Source organism: Coptis chinensis, chromosome 5, assembly GCF_015680905.1.
Source record: "Coptis chinensis isolate HL-2020 chromosome 5, ASM1568090v1, whole genome shotgun sequence".
Taxonomy (NCBI): domain Eukaryota; kingdom Viridiplantae; phylum Streptophyta; class Magnoliopsida; order Ranunculales; family Ranunculaceae; genus Coptis; species Coptis chinensis.
Window position 1 is genome coordinate 40,959,915 of NC_141460.1, and position 17,197 is coordinate 40,977,111.

Sequence of the window (17,197 nt, forward strand, 5' to 3'; positions counted from 1 at the left end):
CTTTCTAGTCTTATGTTCTTCAACTCTTCTTCTTCTCGTTCTTCGTGTTCTTCCTTCTATATGGAAGGCTAATCTTCTCCTTCAAGGGAGAAGATGAAGCCGATGCTTAAAGTTTAATGATTCTTACGGTTCATGGTGTTCTTCAATCGAGGTTAGTTCTTTATGTTTGTAGTTATTAGTTCCATTGCCCACACCGGGGATGGAAGTATAGAATAGGGTTTATGTTTTGCAATATTAATATCATGCTAGTGTTCTTTACTTTTCTTCTAGTAGTGTAATTCTTTAGAGTTAGGGAAGTATTCTTTGTGTTGCCTTAGAAGGGGGTAGCTCGGGGGGGTGGCTTGGGGAAGTATTCTTTGTGTTTGCCTTAAGTGGTGATTCATTGAATGGCTGCCCTATTAGGAAGTACTCCTTGATGTTGCTCTTGGTAATACATTGAATGGCTGCCCGAGCTTACATAAAAGGAAAGAAGATATTAATAGCATAAACATAGGAACAACCTTAAGTAGAGTTAATTCTTAACGATGTTTAGATCCAAAAAAGGGCATCGGCACTCGCCGATTGCCTAATTGTAGTCTACTTGTAAGAACAACCATGAAGCGTAAGATCATAGATAAAAAAGTATTGGTGGATTCTAATCTCTTGAATTCCCTCTCTTATAAATTCTCAATAGTTTAGTTAGTTTAGCTTAGTTTAGCATTAGAATCTACAATCTCTACAATATTAGTTTTTAATCCCTCAAACCCCCTTTCCAGTCCTGTTCTTCACATAACATACACTTAAAAGTGGAACGATACCCTACTCATCCTTTATTTATTGAGGGATAGTTAGGTTTTGATACGCTTCTCTTTTGTTCAACGACCATATACCATCTACATACGCAAAAAGAGAGAGTGTCATCTTCTCTTCATTTGTTGGATATGCCCAAACTCTTTAGTAGTTGTCTACACTATTGAAAGTCGTAGAGTTGAGAGAACATTGTTGTGAGGAGAGAAAAATAGAGATTTGTAAGTTTCTTCTTGGGAAACTTCGGGGGATCTTTGGAATCAAGGTAAGAGCTTATTGTACTCTTTTGAATATTCTCTCTATTAGAAATTTCTCTATTTGGTTGTGGATTAGACGCAAGCTAAACCACATAAATCTTTTTCTCCCTTCTCTTAGTTGTTTGTTTGAATTGGTGAGTAGTTTACATTGTTTACTACTTGTTTAGAAGTTATTTAGTTGATTTCATACACCGTAATTGTGGGTTGTTGCTTCTACCACATTTGATATTGGTTAAATTGTTCGCTTCCATTGCATTAGATTGATGTGCTTCATAGTTTTTGGGGCTCAACAGAAGTCTCACAAGCTGCATTGGATTAACATATGGAAAGAACGTAATGGAAGACGCTTTCGACACAATGGAAAACCTCCTGAGGTAGTGTTTAGCAAGATGGTATGGGATTTGAGAAACTATTTACAAGTTCTAAGAGCTGAACTCAGAGATAGTGAAAGTGGAAGAGGGTTGTTTCTTAGAATCGGTATTACCAGTAATTTCAAGCAACATATGTACACAAACTGCTCATCGATTCCTTTGATGGGTATGAGAATGAAAGAAAACACAGATGGTACCTTAGATAATTATGGGCCAGGTCATGGAGGAGTGATAATAAATTATGAAGGCAGGGTTATGGCTGCATTTAGTGGAAGTGGAGGTATGGCGTCAGTTATATTCCAAGAATTGAAAGCTATAGAGGTCTGTCTTGGTCGATGTCTAGTAGAAATCTACTTAGAGGTAGAAGTAGAATCTGATTCATTAAGAGCCATCAATGTGATCAATAAAATTGAGAAACCTCCATGGTATTGTCGAGATATAGTGGCTACTATTGAAAGAAAGAAGGAAGGCTTCAGTTTCATATCTTTTTCACATGCTTTTCGAGAAGTGAATAGGGTAACTAATTATTTTGCTAGTTTATATAGAAATGTTGAAAATGTTGAATTTTCTACTGTAGATTTTGAACATCCTCTGGATTTTGTTGTACAGAACATTGTAAATGAGGATGAGAGTGGAACTATGTATGTAAGGAAAAGTTAAATTAATACAGGTGGGGGTCTTCCTAACCCTAACTTATTTGGAAAAAAAAATCTTTTGGTGGAAATGTAGGAATTAAATTTGATATAAGAAAAGCATTTGACACAATGGATTGGTATTTTCTTATATGATGGTTCTTCAATCTTTCGGCTTTTTAGATGTCTTTGTGAAGTAGATTGATAGCTTGCTTAATTCAGCAAAATTGTCAGTTCTTGTCAACGGAAAGGTTGTCAGATTTTTTAGCTACCAAAAGGGCGTTCAGCAATAGGGCTGTCAATGGGGTGGGCCAGGTCCGAAGCCCGATTGAATCCAAACCAATAAGATAGGGACTATATCTTAAATATTGTCCGATAAGACTATTGGGCTAGTTCTGGACATATCCCTGTCCGGTTCAATAACGGCCCAGTCCGAAAACTAAAGTAGTTTTGTTAGTTTTTCAATTAAATACTAGTACATTTTCAACTATTAGCATACATAAAAAGTTTGAGGCTTGGAGGATTAGTAATATAGTGCCACACATAAAGCATGGGTTTGACTCCTGCTATACTCAATTTCAATTGTTTTTGGAGAAATCACAAAAAAAGTTAACTATTTCCATGTATTCTTATCGGACCTAGGCCAGGCCCGAATCCGATCATGTCCAACGGTACCTAGGTTGGGCTTGGACTTCTAAATGTGAATATAATTTGGGCCGGGACCTAGATATGGGTGAGTCATGTTCAAGTCCGGTCCGTTGACAACCCTATTCAGCAGTGAGATCCTCTATCTCCTCTTCTCTTTTGCCTTGCTGAAAAAGTTCTTAGTAGAGGTATTTCAAAACTCTGCCATGACAATAAAATCACCCCTATTTCTTCCTTCCGCGGATTTCGTGCACCTACGCATATGCTTTATGCAGATGATGTTATGGTTTTTTGTAAAGGGCTATTACCTCAGATAAGAGATCTAATGCAATTGTTTGAGGAGTATGGTAACGAATCTGGACAGATTGTTAGTAAGGGAAAATGGCAAGTGTTCATTGGCAATGCAGCTCAATATAGGAAAGAAGATATACTAGAAGCTTTGGGAATCAAAGAGGGGTCAATTCCTTTTCGATATTTGGGCGTTCCAATTTTTGTTGGAAAACCAACGAAAGCTCATTTGATGTCGGTGGTTGATAAAGTTAGATCCAATCTTACATGGTGGCAAGGACGATTACTTTCTATGATGGGTAGAGCACAACTTGTTCATTTAGTTATTCAAAATTTGTTGCTCTATAGTTTTGCAATTTATGCATGGCCTGTCAATTTACTGAAAAAGTTAGATTCATGGATCAGAAATTTTATATGGACTGGGGATCCAGAGAAACGGATGGTTCTCACAGTTGCTTGGCATAAGCTTGGGACGCCTTTCGAGGAGGGTGGTCTTAACATTAGATCAAAGAGAGCCCTTAATAAAGCATCAATGATTAAGCTCACTTGGTTGTTTCTCATATATGATGTTATGAAAAATCACTGTTCATATGCACACTCATTGTTCATACTTATTTATGAATAATCATTGTTCATACCTATTGGAATATGAACAATCACTATTCATAAGTTCATATCTCAACATAATGTATGATCAGTAAGAACACATATTAGAGTATGAACAATCATTGTTCATATATATTTGGGGCATGAATAATCATTATTTATACCTCAACATGAGTTATGAACAATCATTGTTCATACATCAACATAGTGTATGAAGTATGTTCACCTATTTGGGTATGAACAACCATTATTGTTCATAAAACAACATAAGGTATGAACAATCATTGTTCACACAAAAACAACAGAAAGGGTAAAATCAAAAAATATTTATTTCAAATTCGGGCTATTTGTCCTTACTGGATATTTTCACTCGAAAATTGGTTTTTCGGGTTATTTACATTCGAAAATTGTCCTTGAGAGTGACTAAAAAAAAACGTTGGTTCTGAGAGTGATTTTCACCCGAAAATGGGACTTAGGACTAATTTTTCTTGATACTACAATGTATAGCAGAGGAAGATGCAAATGGATGTATCTACTTTCGAAAATGATGCAGGTACCGACTAGCAAAGTTGGTAAAACCTTTGGGTGACGATACTAGAAGTCTGGGACTCAAACCCCGCCAGCATCAAAGTGTTACTGATCTCATTTAAAATAGGCTTATCAATCAAAAATAATAATGATGCAGGTAGCTTAGGCCTTAGGGGTCCATCCGCCTAGCTTCTTTAAAAAAAATAAATAAATAAGAAGATCGATCAATAAAGTTTAAGATACCTTGCATTGACAATAAGGGAGGTGTTCCGACCACCACAAATATGTCCCAATATAACCCCAATTCAATACAACCCCATACTCAGACCTATCTATAATAAAACCCACACTCAAAGCTCATGCTAAGAACCTATCTACAATAAAAACCCACACTCATAGCCCATGCTCAAAGCCTATCTACAATAAAGCCCACACTCAGAGTCCATGCTCATAACCTATCTACAATAAAACCCTCACTCAAAGCCCATGCTTAGAGCCTATCTACAATAAAGCCCACACTCAGAGCCCATGTTCAAATCCTACCTACATACACGTAAAATATATATCAATTACGCACATGTTAAACAACTTCCACATTTATTCGAATAACTTTCATCAGATCGTGTGACAGTTCTCTATTAGTTCATCCCACGATTAGAGAACGAGGAAGTAACTGCCACCGATAATATCTGTAAAATCAAAACTATATCGAGACTTGATCCTATATGATTATTGGGTACGTAGGCCGCAAATTTAAAAGCTCAGTCTCATCTTTCTCCAACAACCATCTCCAAAAATATTACTTCCGACCTTCAACTGGTGTGTTTTGGCAAATCTCCCTTAAACATATTTGGCATCGTCTGTGCTCCTACTTTCAACCACCAAAAAAAAAATGTCAATGGCATCATCAAACACTCAACCTAACGGAACGGACCATCCTCCCGTTCAACTTTCAAACTCATAAGCTAATGGATATTCCCACGACTCCAAGAGCATCAATGGTTCCCAATAATTATCTAATGCAATTAAGAGGGTGGATATCTATATTGCGGATCCAACAACGAACTCTGGTCGATCGTCATCTCCAAAGATTGGAAAACAAAAACAACCATCTCAAGAGATAGCTATGACGACTGCTTGAAGTTAATTTGTAACCAACGAAACCAACACATCTCCACACATAAGGAAAGATGTGTTTGGGATTGTTTGAACATTGTTGGATCCTCGTATAGCCGATAAAAGAATAAAAGCATTTGCTCACGCTCCAATAGAAATCATGCGAGTCTATTAAGGAAGGCTCCTTGATAAGAGCCCAAAACTGTAGTTTTAACCCTGTAACAATCATACTATTAGACCAATTATGTGAGTAATAATTAAGAGTTATATCGACACGTGTTTTATGCATTTCAGGCTTCAAAGTCCATTATGTGCAGAAATGTGCCACTTTAGCGAGATAAAGGAGCAAAGGTCGGTTACTAAGGAGTTCCGTGATTCAAGGCCAAGATTCAAGAAAATAAAGCCTTTCTAAAGCCCGGTCAAAAGCTGAAAAGTCGACGCGGGCAGAAACAATACACAAGTCAGCAGAACTTCCAAAGGCCTTATCTTTGGACTCAGACCTCGGAATGGGGCCTACCTTATGTCAAAACGACCGGATCGGAAAGAGCTTTCCAATGGTCCAAGCCTTGACCTAATCAGAGGAGCAAAAGTGGACGAAAAGTCTGTTGAAGCCAACTGCAACTGAAGAGGCCTTTCTGGACTGAAAGAATTGGGTTTTGGGCCTGATTCTCTGGCCCAAAACATGGCTCCAAGCCCATGCACGATTTTTGGATCTGAATGTATAAAAACAAAAGCTTAGCTCTTTGTTAATGGTAGATAGTTAGACCTAGATTAGAAATTAGATTAGTAGCCTCCATTAATTAGTTTTAGATCTCGGTTTAGAATTTCATTTCAGTTTTAGATTAAAACTTTAAATCATTGTTCTTTATTGATTAGATAAATAAAATAGTTATTCTTGTCAATTTCGATTTTTGTCATTTACAATTTATTAGATCTAATTTCAATTCTTGTTATCATTCAATTCTTAGTTATTAATTAGATTTCGATTATTGTTTAGTTAAATTTCATAAAGTTAGAATCTTTGTAATATGTTGTATTCAATTTCAATGGGAAATGATGGTTTGATGAATAAAGGCTAAAACCACTACTATAGAATGACATATATACCACGGTCAATAAGAACATTTATACCACAGTTCTTTCAAAAACCGTGGGAAATACTTATATACCACGGCGGAAATTTCTTTGGTCATTGGTTTACTAGTATATGCCACAGTTACATGAAAACCGTGGGATAAGTTGGGTCATATACCATGGTTAGTTTTTTTTTCAGTATGAGAGTACTCCACATCCCCACTACCTTAAACATAAACAGTGGTATATAAATTTTTCACTTTCTACCGTGGTTTATGACTTTATGCCAAATAGTCAAATACGCGAAAAAAAAAAAAAACACGTTAATGGATTTAATCCATTGTCTATTAAATTGGGCCTCCAACTCGCAAGCCCAACCCGAAAAGCTTCTCATATTCAATTTTTGAGGAGGGAAAAAAAACACACACTGAAAAAACTCAAAATCATTTCCTCTTCTCTCTCTTGAAAAACGAGACCACACCTCAAAATCAAAAGCAATGACGAAAACCCAAAAACCACCCAACACGAGGGAGGAGGATGAGGACCAACGAGTCCATTATTATTCTCAAACAACGACCAACTCGAGCGTGCATGTGCGCAAGCCATTCGTCGCAAATCCATTCTTGTCGTTTCTCCTCCTCCACTTCAATCTCAATCCGACCCCTTTATGTTTCAAGAAAGAGCAAATTACTGAACTTTTCACAAACTGTATTAAATTAGCAAGTGAGAATAAGATTAATCAGAAGAATACTTGGGAGTTAAGGTTGATTGATCATATTTGTGAGATTATTAGAATTGATACTCAAGATGATAATGACGTAGAAACTAATTTCCAAAAGGTGCGCCCCACTCAAGTTTTTTTTTTTTTTATTTATTAAATGTTGGGTCTTTTTTTGATTGTTTTGTTTTGTTTTTGTGTGTAGGCAAGTTGTACATTGGAGGCTGGTGTTAAGATATATGCTTCGAGAGTTGATTTGGTCCATTCGGAAGCGTATAAGGTTCTTGGTGGGATTAATCGGGCCGGGCGAGATGATGTACAAGGTATGATTGTTGTTGTTTAATATGGTTGACTACAAAGAAGCCTCCTTTCCTTTTATACTTAGGAGAGAAAAATGATTTTAAAATAACTAGAGGGATACTGACTTAAATCCTCACTTAGCCAATTGTAGAATGCTTGTTTTTCCAGATAAAAGAACTTTGATCTTCTGTAGTTTCCTTGAGTAGGGATCAAATTGTCAAAATCATGTTTTTTTAATATTATGATTTTATGAGATCAAGATTTATTTGGGGGTCAAATTTATTATGTATTAAAAAGTGCAAAAATTTTACTCGTAAAATTGATTGCCCACTGGCTTCCCTTTGGAACACAATGCTTTTGCAACTATTCCCAATCAGAACTTGCCAATTGCCATGACTGAAAGAATAAAAATTCTTAACAAGCTAAGGATCAAAGTGCAACTGGACAATATGAACCTTTGCCGATGCTGAAAGACCTCATGTATATCAAACAAATGAAATGAGACACAACATTTTACAAACCTAGCAGTGAGAAACAAACAAGGACCACAAGACATGATTAAAGGTATACTCTTCTTTTTGAAGGAGTTTTTATGTGGTTTGATAATTTTGCTTAGTGCATTATTGAAATTTCAATAGATGGGACTCGAGAGAAAATAAGTATAGTATAATCTCATAAAGCTTAATAGTCTCTCCAAGGAACTCGAGGAAGCATACATCTGTTTATGACTGTTGCAAACCTCCAAGTTTGATTTAGGTGAGACCTAAAAATAGAGGACGTAGATTTAAACAGAGAAGAAATTACGCTCAAACTCTAATCTTGACATCATTGAATTGTGTTTGATCCAAGCCAAAAATCTAGAACATCTCATATCCTGGATTGACATTTAAAAATTCCACGTTAACTTTGTAAGCCCATCTAAAACTTGTAACAACTCCAAAAACATGGTTTCTTAACTGTGCCACTCTGGTAACCAATCCAGGCCTTAGGAGCCTCTAATATTAGTTATTTTGCAATGATGACTAACACCATCCATAAAGACACCTCTTAAAGTATTGGCATATTGTGCATGAGTTATTTCCTAGTTCATACTCCTGAGGTACCTGATCTTTATATTATCACCACAGAAAATATCCTGGACGGTGATCAAAGGAGCGGACAAGGCGAAGGACATTCTAAGAAGGATGTCGACAGGAAGGTTGGTACTTCTTTAAGCTGTGAAGATGTTGATACATGAGACTTCTAGTTAACAGGATACACCATTTGCAGATGTCACCTTTATCAACTTTGGAGTCTTCTTTCGAGGCTCTTAATGTAAAGAAGTTTGATGGTAATATAAACTTATACTTTTATTTCCTTTTTGCAGTGATTAAAGTATAAATGGTAAAATGGTTTGTTTCTTTTGTGCCCTAGTTGCATTTGTAGTAGATCCTTTGTATCATCAAACATCTGCACAATTTGACGAAGGTGGTGCCAAGGGTCTCCTCTTGAATAACCTTGGAGTATATGGTGGTTGCCGCGTAGTTTTTGATTCGTTTGAAGTACCAGGGAAGAGTATGTACTGGGATGGTAGTGATACATCAGATAAGATTGATGTATCTTTTGCGAAAGGTGTGTTGCATTCACAGACTCAATATTTTCTGACATTTGCGTTGGCATACACAGAAATGTTAAAAACACCTCCCCTGCCCTCTTATTCCCTCCCCTGTATACAGATTACATTGAGCAGATGGTTATCAATGTACATGCAAAGGATGAGATATCACCGACTCTCAGGAGTATAATTAATCAGTTTGATGAAGATAACAGAAGGCCATTGAATACATTTTGCATTGACCAGAGAGAAAGAGGACAAGATGATGCAGCCAATCAAAACCATGCTAATTCAGATGGTAATGCTGATGCGTTTGACAATTTTGGGGACTCGGGCCTTGATCAAGATGATCAGTCAAGTGTGGTTGATGAAAGCTCTAACTATGGAGAACCGGTTTTTCCGAATCATCAAGAGGTAGTATAAGTTGCATGTTTAAGTATTTTTATCATCAAATATTCTTATAAAAAATAGCAATCGCCTTTCATGAATTATATATACAAGTTTACATTTTCAGGAGAATTATTCCGATGCATTTCATGAACCTGAGATTGCTGATAACTCTGAAAATGTAGCGGAATTCCTATTTCTAGGCTTGGGCTTTAGTTCAAACAGAAATGCCTGGGCTGGTCCTGATCATTGGAAGTTTCGCAAGGTTAAAGGTATGTATCTAAGCATAAATTGCTGATGGGCTGATTTTTCCATTTTTTTAATCCTTCCATGTGTTCTAGAGAGGAAAGTTCTACTTCTTTTGGAAGATGATCTCATAGTGATGATCATCCTTCCGTATCAGTTTGTGCAAACATTTTTAAGCTTGTCAGAAGAGAATGTCAAATTGGAAAGTCGTGATTGTTGTGGACAGTCCCTTTTACTCACAATTTTCCACTGTGTATAGAATTGTTGAGAATGATAACTAACAACTAGTAAACTTGTAATTCGTGTCCATGTCGATCTTGTTAGCGAGTGCCAAAAGGGATGTGTGGAAAAAGAGGTGTCATACTAACCAGTACACACCTCCATACTTATGTGACTGGGTGAACATATATGGATATCTGTATGCATGTTCAAGTATGTCAAAACATAATTATTTAATTCTAGTGATTTATATTTTGTCATTTGAAGGTCCTGAAGGAAACACTATAACTGAAAGTGGATCAACAGTAACAGCTAAGAAACCAAATTGCAGAAAGCAGGTTGAACCCGATCTAAATTTCACAAATTGTTTGGAGAAAGAAATGCCTGACATCTTTGCCCCACCGAAAAATCTGAAGTCATTATTGCTACCTGCAAATCGAGTGCCTTGTAAAACCACACTTCCCGAAGATTGCCATTATCAACCAGAAAATCTTGTGAAGTTGTTTCTTCTTCCTAATACTCTGGTAATACTTTGTTGAAAATTTTATGTCAAGATCCTTTGTGGGATGTCTTTGTATTGTTTGTTTTAATAATGGGTATCTGTTTTATTTGAAGTGTCTTGGGAAAAGAGCAAGAAAACCCTCAGGTAATGCTGGTGCATCCTCAAGATTACTTTTGTTGTTTTATTGGTACTGTAGGATTTATGAAATAGTGACAATATTTGGGTTTTTTCATGTCTTAAGTTAATTGTGTATCGTTGTCTACTTTAAATTAGTACTTGACTCTAGGAAGCTCTTAAATAGATGTTCTGTCAGCCATTCTTACTTTGGCATCTGGTCTAGTTAAGAAGAGAAGTCGTCAAAGAATTTTTTTTGTCTAACTGTTCTTCTATTTGCGTTAATTGGATCATCCTCACCAACACTATTGGTCTTTGACCCACAAACTATATCACCAATATAGTAATTAAATGGAATGGCCTAGGGTGGTGCGTATTCACTTTTGCATGCTTTTACTTGTCTTGTGTTTGTGAGTCTTTTGAAGATGATATCAAGAGCGAGGAAGATTTGTATGACCTGGCAACCAACCTGTCACCTTTCATTTTCGTGGAGTCGATTTCAGTCTAGGTTTCCACAGTATTTGATGAACTTTAAGATGAGAACACAATAGGCTTTTAGAGTTGACACTTGGCACTAAATATAGAAGATAGAATACAAATTGAATCTATTTTTAGTTTTTTACTTCTCATATGAAGATATTTTTGTTGGAGTATGTAGACTAACACCCTCATCCCCCCATTTTCATTAATGTCATCCACTATGAAACTTGGACATCCTTTAATCTCTTTAGGAATGGTGAATTTTGACAACTCTATTGAATGCAAAAACATAAAGACCAACATGTACAATCTATATCTACTAACACTCCCTTTTAGACCAACATGTATGATAAGGAATTTGAAGGTCAGGAGATGCTTCATAATAGCACATTCTCTCTCCTTTATTCTTATATAGTAAGTCTCACATGTTGTGTTTTAACTCATCTAGATGACAAATTTAGAACTGAAGGAGACGTACACACAAGATGAACTTGACGATGTTCGACTCGATATTATTCAGTTCATCCAGGAAAATGGGGTGTTTCAGTCGGAAGCGAATGAGGATGAGTTTTAGCTATGTTCGGACCCCTCCAGTTTAATTTATGAGTCTTACCTTTTTAATTTATGAAAAGGAATTTGAAATTTGTTTTCTTAGTGCACTCAAAAAATTAATGGAAGTTTTTTTATTATTATTATTATTATCTTTTTTTGCAATGTTTGATAGTTTATTATACATTTTGGAATTTGTTGGGAAGAAGGAAATGTTGTACGTAGGCAGGCTGTGTAAATTTTGTTATGCAGGTTCGGTTTTTAAGTGGAAGACTGTTACTAGCATTATTATTAAATAAAATATATATATATATACCATGGTTTGGCATAAACCGTAGTGTTTAGTATAACTATATACCACGATATTATAACACATACACTAATATAAACCACGGTTTCAATAGTTTATATGCCACGGTTCTGTTGACAATTTTGGTATATAATGGGCATACAAACCACGGTTTTTTGAAAAACCATGGTATCCGTTAAACATATATACCACAGTTTTGTTATTATCATATACCACACCACCTATTGTCACGGTTGCATAACAGTGGTAAATATATTTATACCACACTTAAAAACAGTGGTATAAGTGTGATTATGTAGTAATGAACCTCCATTAGAGGGGTTAATGAAGCCTTGATGAAAACTTAGTTGTATAGTGTAGAAGCGTTGTAGAGTCTATTCCATTCTAGAAGGTCGTGTTTCGCCATGAGAATGGGTGGACGACCTCACATGCTAGTTATAATTGGTAGAAATGTCATGTTAATTAGGGATTAGAACGAGCAATTCTTATCGTAAGAACGTAAGAATTGGACTACAACAGTCTATTCTAGGTGATTAAGTTGGATTCGAGGTGGATTCAATTCCCTTCTAATTCTTTATCTAGATTCAAGAACATTAGTATTTCCATATATTTCGTAGTGACATTCAACATATTGCTTTTCATATTGCATCGTAGTATAATTCCCCTTCGTAAAGCTCTCATTAGACTTAAGACCGACTAATTAGATTAGAAAACATTCCATGCTAGGAACTAGGAGTGGAACGAATTTGTTACTCCACTCTATTTCGATAGAATTGAGAGTAGAAACTTTGATAAATAACGACACGTAAATAGTTTTAGTTTTACTTGTGTTTGAAAGTTTAATCGCTTTATTTCGTAGGTAAAACTATTTATTTTTACGTTTATCAAATGGCGCCGCTGCCATCTTAGTTTCACTTTAGCATTGTTTTCATAGTATAATTAGTCATTTTTAAGTCCCATTTCACCCACCCACCCTTGTTTGATTCATAATGTGGTTGTTCGTTTCAGCATTGAAAAGTTCCGCGAAAAATTACATGGGAGCGACGCCCGCCCATACCGAAGCGACCGCTAAGTTATTGGAACACGAGCCGACCGCTTCAAAGCAAGCACTTGGCCCCTAAGCTGAAATTTGCCGGATTTCCACAAGTTTGTTTCGAATTTCAATTTTTCAAGTTTTTCAGTGTTTTAACTTGTTATATACATTGAACACGCGTAAACAAGACACTATTCATAAGCGAAGCAAGGACGCAATCAGGTATTCCTTTCTTCCACACCTCGCATCTCGGTTAGAGGTTTCTACTAGTATATCGAATTGTTTGGAGTGTTGCATGTTTAGTTAAGTTCGACTTAGTCTTGCATGAGATTAAGGTCCGGTCGAAGAAAAACAACTAACGTAATTACACGGCAGAACGTCAACAAAAAGTCTATCTAGTTTCCCACCCACTACACCTCTAGCTACTATTTCACACACACACCACCGATATTATGGTGAAGAAAGAGAGACTCCTCTCTCGACTTTTATAAAGCCTTGGCGATAGCCCTAAATCTTGCATCGTTCTAGCAGACCGATGGGGATTTCTCGCATCCCCCAAATATATTTAATTTGTTACCCGTTTTTCATGGTTTAGACCATGAAAAACCTTATCACATTATCGCGTAGGGATTGAACAAGTCCTTACAACATTCCACCATCCTACGGTTGGTAATGGAACAAATTAAACCGAGGGTATTTCCCTTCACCTTAGCTGATAAAGGCGTCTTGGTTACCCGCTCAAAAAGCCTAATTGTGGACTCGTGGGCCAAACTTGTTCACTATTTATGGAACATTTTTACCCCCCCTAAAGACGGATGAAATGTTTTCCAAGATTCACTTCTTTTCGGCGTAATCCTCATGAATCATTTTCGAGGAGGCTTGGAATCGCTTTCACCGATCTCCTTATAGAGTGTCCACACCATCACCTAGCAAAAGACACGTTAGTTCGTGCCTTTTTCAAAGGACTTCTACACCACCATAAAGAAGTCCTAGACATAATGAATGGGGGTAGTTTCCTAAGTAAAGGAGCCTCAGAGGCATATAAATTTTTGGAAGATCAGACTAAGTGTAATAATAATTGGGGGGGTAGTGACGATTACTCCGCTCCGCTAGTTCTTCTTCAACAGTTAAAGGCTACCAGTATGTTTGAGGTTAAATCAGATCCCGAGCTTAAAACTCTAATTAAATCCCTCACAAAAGGTAGAGGCCATTTTGTATAACAAAAGTCTATCCCCGTCATGAATGTAAATTCAAATCCATGTAGTTTTACATTTGGAGTCCCCGAGCATCCCGACTCCCATCGGGTCCTATAGCCTATGAACATTCTTGTTCCATTAATAGTGAACCTAAGCCCTTGGAGACAAAATCCCAACTTCGGTTGGAGAAATAACCAACAAGTCACACCTATGTGGTACAATAATTAATATGTTAGGCCAACGCGACGGTTATAACCAAGCTCCACCACAACAAGGACAAGATCAGGGTAATTATAATAATTATAACAACCAAGTGCAACCTCGACAAAGTCAAGCACAAGGTCAATGTAGTTATAATAATTATAATGCTAATGGAGGAATCGTTCCGGTAAATAATAACTATCACAATCCGCCCATAAATAATCAACGCGAGATAGTTCCAGTCACACCACCCGTGACTACTACACCCACACAACCGGATTGTCTTGACACCTTCATACAAGTGAGCCAACAACTTTTCCAAACCATGGCTCAATCTAACCAACACATTCTACAATCCGTTAATAATTTAAACCAACAGTTAGCCCAAGAGAAAGCCCAACCAAAAGGCGTGTTTCCAAGCCAAGGCGATACCCAACCCTAGAGCGGCAAACACACCTTTGAGGTAAACGGTAATACTAGCACGGAAACTACAACCGTGGGTGAGCTAAATGCCATCACCACTCTCTCGTTCGGAAGAGTGGTTGATAATAACAAAGTAACTATGCCTATAGTTACCCCATCGATACTCCTACAACCGAATATCGAACTAGATACCAAAATAGAAACCGAAGAACCTACCCTTTGTAGAGGTACCCGGTTAAACCACAACCTAAGAAACAGAAAGCCAAGGTTACACATCAAGTCGAGCCATACGCTAAATATAGAGCGAAACCACCGTTCCCTCGAGAAATTAGCCATGCTAACCGGGGATACTAACTTTGAGGAGATTAGGAGCGTTTTCAAAAATCTAACGATAAGCCTTCCTTTTCTCAAAGCTATAAAAAGCTACCTAACCACGCTAAGTTTCTTAAGGAGTTCAGGCACTACTAGGCATAAGACCAACATACCTAAAGGCGCCTTTCTAGCTGAGCGGTTCCCAACTTTATCCGAAAATAATGGAATTGTCAAGTACAAAGGACCACGGTAGATCCCATCAGTATAATGCACCTTAGGAGATTCTCACACGACGACCCGGCGCTTACTAGACGGGGGCTAGTGTTAACTTACTCCCATTTTATTTGTATAAACAAATAGGTCTAGAGGAGATGCAACCTACTAAAATAACATTGCAATTAGTCGATCGGTCTATTAAGTATCTTAAGGGTGTGGTTGAAACGCGTCTTTGGTTAAAGTCCAAAATTTTTACTACCCAGCCGACTTCGTTATCCTCGACACAGAAGTCACTAACGACTCTGTACCTATCATTTTAGGGCATCCCTTCTTGGCTACTGCCAACACGCTTATAAACTGCCGCGATGGTTCGATGTCCTTGTCTTTTGGCCATCTTTCTGTTGAGGTAAATGTTTTCAAAACGAGGACACAGTATCCCGATTCCTCTACAAATGGTGAGGTTAGCATGATCGAGAGCTTAGCTCAAGATTACTTCAAAAACATGTTTCCGGAGAAACAGATTAACAAATTCCTTTCCTTCGGAAATTCCGACTTTAACAATGACTCCCGGTAGTATTTAAATCGAAGAAAAATTCCTGCAACTCTTTTGCACCGCTTCTTTACCACTTCGCGAGTCCCCCCTTGCCAACAACCATTCATTTCTTGATGCTATGACGGAAGATGAATTTTTAAATCTCTATCCCAGTGATCCTTTTGACCCACCTATTGAGGAATGTCTTGCATATATCAAGATTTTTGATGATATGGACTTGAGAGCTCTAGCTGAGAATCATTCACCTTCCATCACCAATATTCCCCACCCTCCACCTTTTCAAAGGAACCTCGAGTTTGCACTCGATCCTTTAGTTTCTTCTGTGCTTCATGATTTTTTAAATCCACCTAGTAAACAAATACTTCCCAAGGATAAACCACTTGACACCTTCATTTTCAGACTTGAGACAGTCCTTAACTACACCATGAATGAGTTTTGTGCTAAACCCACATCCTTATTTTTTCCATGCTTTTCCTCTAAAACTTATCCCAATCCACCATATCTTCCACAACCATTCACTTTTCCACACTTATTCACTAGGACACCCTCTCATTCAAAGATGAAACATAAGGTGCATGCTCGGTTATGTTATAGGTCTATTCGACTTTGCTTTCATTCCACTAGGCTGCGTCGTAGGAAATCTTGGTGCTTGATTGTGTTTGGATATGTTTTCTGTGATATTTATTTATGGAACGATCCACAACTATGTCGGTTGTTGATATATGATAAATTGCATATTCATACATATATTTAGATAAAGTCTCGAGTATCTGACTATAAACGACTCAATTTTTGTGTTTGGTGCATTTTCTTTCATTTCCATATATTGGTGAATGCACCATTCAGGTAACCGGGCCCTCCCTATAGAGTGTGTGGTTGTAAGTACCGGATCCTAAGTCCACGGTTCACATAATTCACGTTTTCCACTCTTGCATGTTTTCTTGGTTTTTGAGTCATGTTTCTCTATGGTGTGAATTATGTCTTTTCTTGGTTATTGTTTTCCTTTATATTAAACCTAATTCATAAAAAGTAAAAAGTTTAAAGCTATAAAAATAGTAATCTAGCAAGTCTCTCGAATCGACCTTAAAAAGACCCAAGTTTTAAGTACAATACCAACTTTTCGGAGTATAGGCCAAACAAAAATTTCAAACTTAAAAAGAGTTTTCCAATTTTGTTTGGGGGTAAAATGATTTTGGTATTCATTTCAAATCTTGTTGTCACCCTAAGCCTGTCATGTTTACTCTAGTAGAGTTTGTGTTAGTTAGTACGCATACCGGTTTAATTGTGCTTCATATTATCATATCATCTTTACAATATTTACATTACAGTAACGCAAATTTTTGCCACGTTTTTCTATGGTAAATTCTTTTCCTTATCTCTTTACACTTTGAGGACAAAGCGTTGATTGTTTGGGGTGGGATAGAAACATTTGCAAAAATTAGACACTTTTAGGATGTAAATTACGACTTTTATTTATAAAATGTTAAAAATTATAAAAATTAGTTAGTTACATAATTTAATTGTGCTATTGAATTGTTTCA

At 36.9% G+C, this 17,197-nt stretch overlaps 1 protein-coding gene across 1 annotated transcript; it reads left to right on the top strand.

The window, feature by feature from the left end:
- Positions 1 to 2,953: 2,953 nt before the first annotated feature.
- On the top strand, positions 2,954 to 11,561 carry LOC147497519 (condensin complex subunit 2-like). The gene is given in 12 exon segments (XM_086562917.1): positions 2,954 to 3,470; positions 6,846 to 6,967; positions 6,969 to 7,142; positions 7,227 to 7,344; positions 8,449 to 8,519; positions 8,591 to 8,651; positions 8,735 to 8,932; positions 9,037 to 9,329; positions 9,430 to 9,574; positions 10,035 to 10,291; positions 10,383 to 10,413; positions 11,312 to 11,561. Coding segments are annotated over 12 exon segments (2,028 nt in total). The 3' UTR covers positions 11,353 to 11,561.
- The last annotated feature ends 5,636 nt before the right edge of the window (positions 11,562 to 17,197 follow it).